This window comes from Temnothorax curvispinosus, unplaced genomic scaffold (genome assembly GCF_003070985.1).
Source record: "Temnothorax curvispinosus isolate PA1 unplaced genomic scaffold, ASM307098v1 QBEX01015378.1, whole genome shotgun sequence".
Lineage (NCBI taxonomy): Eukaryota > Metazoa > Arthropoda > Insecta > Hymenoptera > Formicidae > Temnothorax > Temnothorax curvispinosus.
In genome coordinates, this window is record NW_020225158.1 from 1 (window position 1) to 1,299 (window position 1,299).

The following is a 1,299-nucleotide window of genomic DNA, read 5'->3' on the forward strand; positions in this document are numbered from 1 at the left end:
ATATTGCAAAATGCTATGAAGCCGAACGAGAAAATAAAGTTAGCAAGCTTGTTCGATAAAATAGAGTCACAACTTCGTGCTCTCGAATCTCTTGGTGTGACAACGGACAGATGCGGCGCCATGTTGTACCCTCTCGTCGAATCGTCGTTGCCGGAAGAATTGTTACGCGCCTGGCAGCGGAATCAAGTGACGCCATCTGCGCCACAGCGTATGGGAGAGGAGCCACCGCCGAGAGAAGATAGACTCACACGATTAATGAAATTTCTACAATCCGAAGTGGAAAATGAAGAGCGCATAACGATCGCGGTAAACGGTTTTGACATGAATGAACGGAAGCAGTCAAAAAATAAACAACGCTCGGAATCCACTAAAGATACGCCTTCTGCTATGAGTTTACACGCGAGTGGAAAGGTTACTAAACCTACCGTGTGTGTGTTCTGCGAGAATGAACATGCAAGCATGAAATGTGAGAAAGCACGCAAAATGACGCTGAGTGACAGGAAATCGGTGTTGCAAACCAAAAATGCGTGTTTCAACTGCCTGAAGATCGGACATCAAAGCCGTATGTGTCGCGGAAATCTGAAATGTGCCTTATGCAGTCGTCGTCATGTTGTGTTAATGTGCCCGGAGGTTATGGGCGACCGTAATGTAGCGCCGTCTCACAAAGCAGACGGATGTGATGTCAAAGATGAAAAGTCGCTACTCAGTCACACAAAAGGGCCAGAAGTGATACTGCAGACCTTACACGCGATAATCAGGAACAAACAGGAAGAACGTATCGTGCGCGTGTTCTTCGATTCGGGTTCTACAAAATCGTACGTGTGTAAAGACCTTATCCGCGTCATGAACTATGAGCCGATCGGCATGTTGAAGCTGAAGCACTCTCTGTTCGGCAACGTGTTTTCAGAAATTAAGGATCACCGAAAATACCTGGTTCATATGAGCAGTCTTGATAGAAAATATGCCTGCAACTTCCAAGCCTACGACGAGGACGAAATATGTGCCGATGTTCCTCTATGGGATGAGCAGCCTTGGATGAATGAATTAAAGGAGCTAGGCATACAGTTAACAGACGGACCAGGTGAGTCGAACCATGCTCAGCCAATTAAAATTCTTATTGGAGCTGATATTGCTGGGAAATTAATGACAGGAAGAACCAAGCAGTTCAAATGCGGTCTGACAGCAATTGAAACGCATCTCGGTTGGACTTTAATGGGCAAAACTCCGAATTATGTCGAGGATGGATTCGCAGCCCAGACTACTTCTATGTTACAACGAGAGACCTGCATATCAGATTTA

The 1,299-nt window shown here is 45.8% G+C and overlaps 1 protein-coding gene across 1 annotated transcript; it reads left to right on the forward strand.

Annotated features, from left to right (window-relative positions):
- Positions 1–15: 15 nt before the first annotated feature.
- Positions 16–1,081, forward strand: LOC112465600 (the record flags this gene model as incomplete). Its single annotated transcript, XM_025033204.1, has 1 exon — positions 16–1,081. A coding segment is annotated over exon 1 (1,066 nt), but the record flags the coding sequence as incomplete, so codon positions are not given.
- Positions 1,082–1,299: the final 218 nt, after the last annotated feature.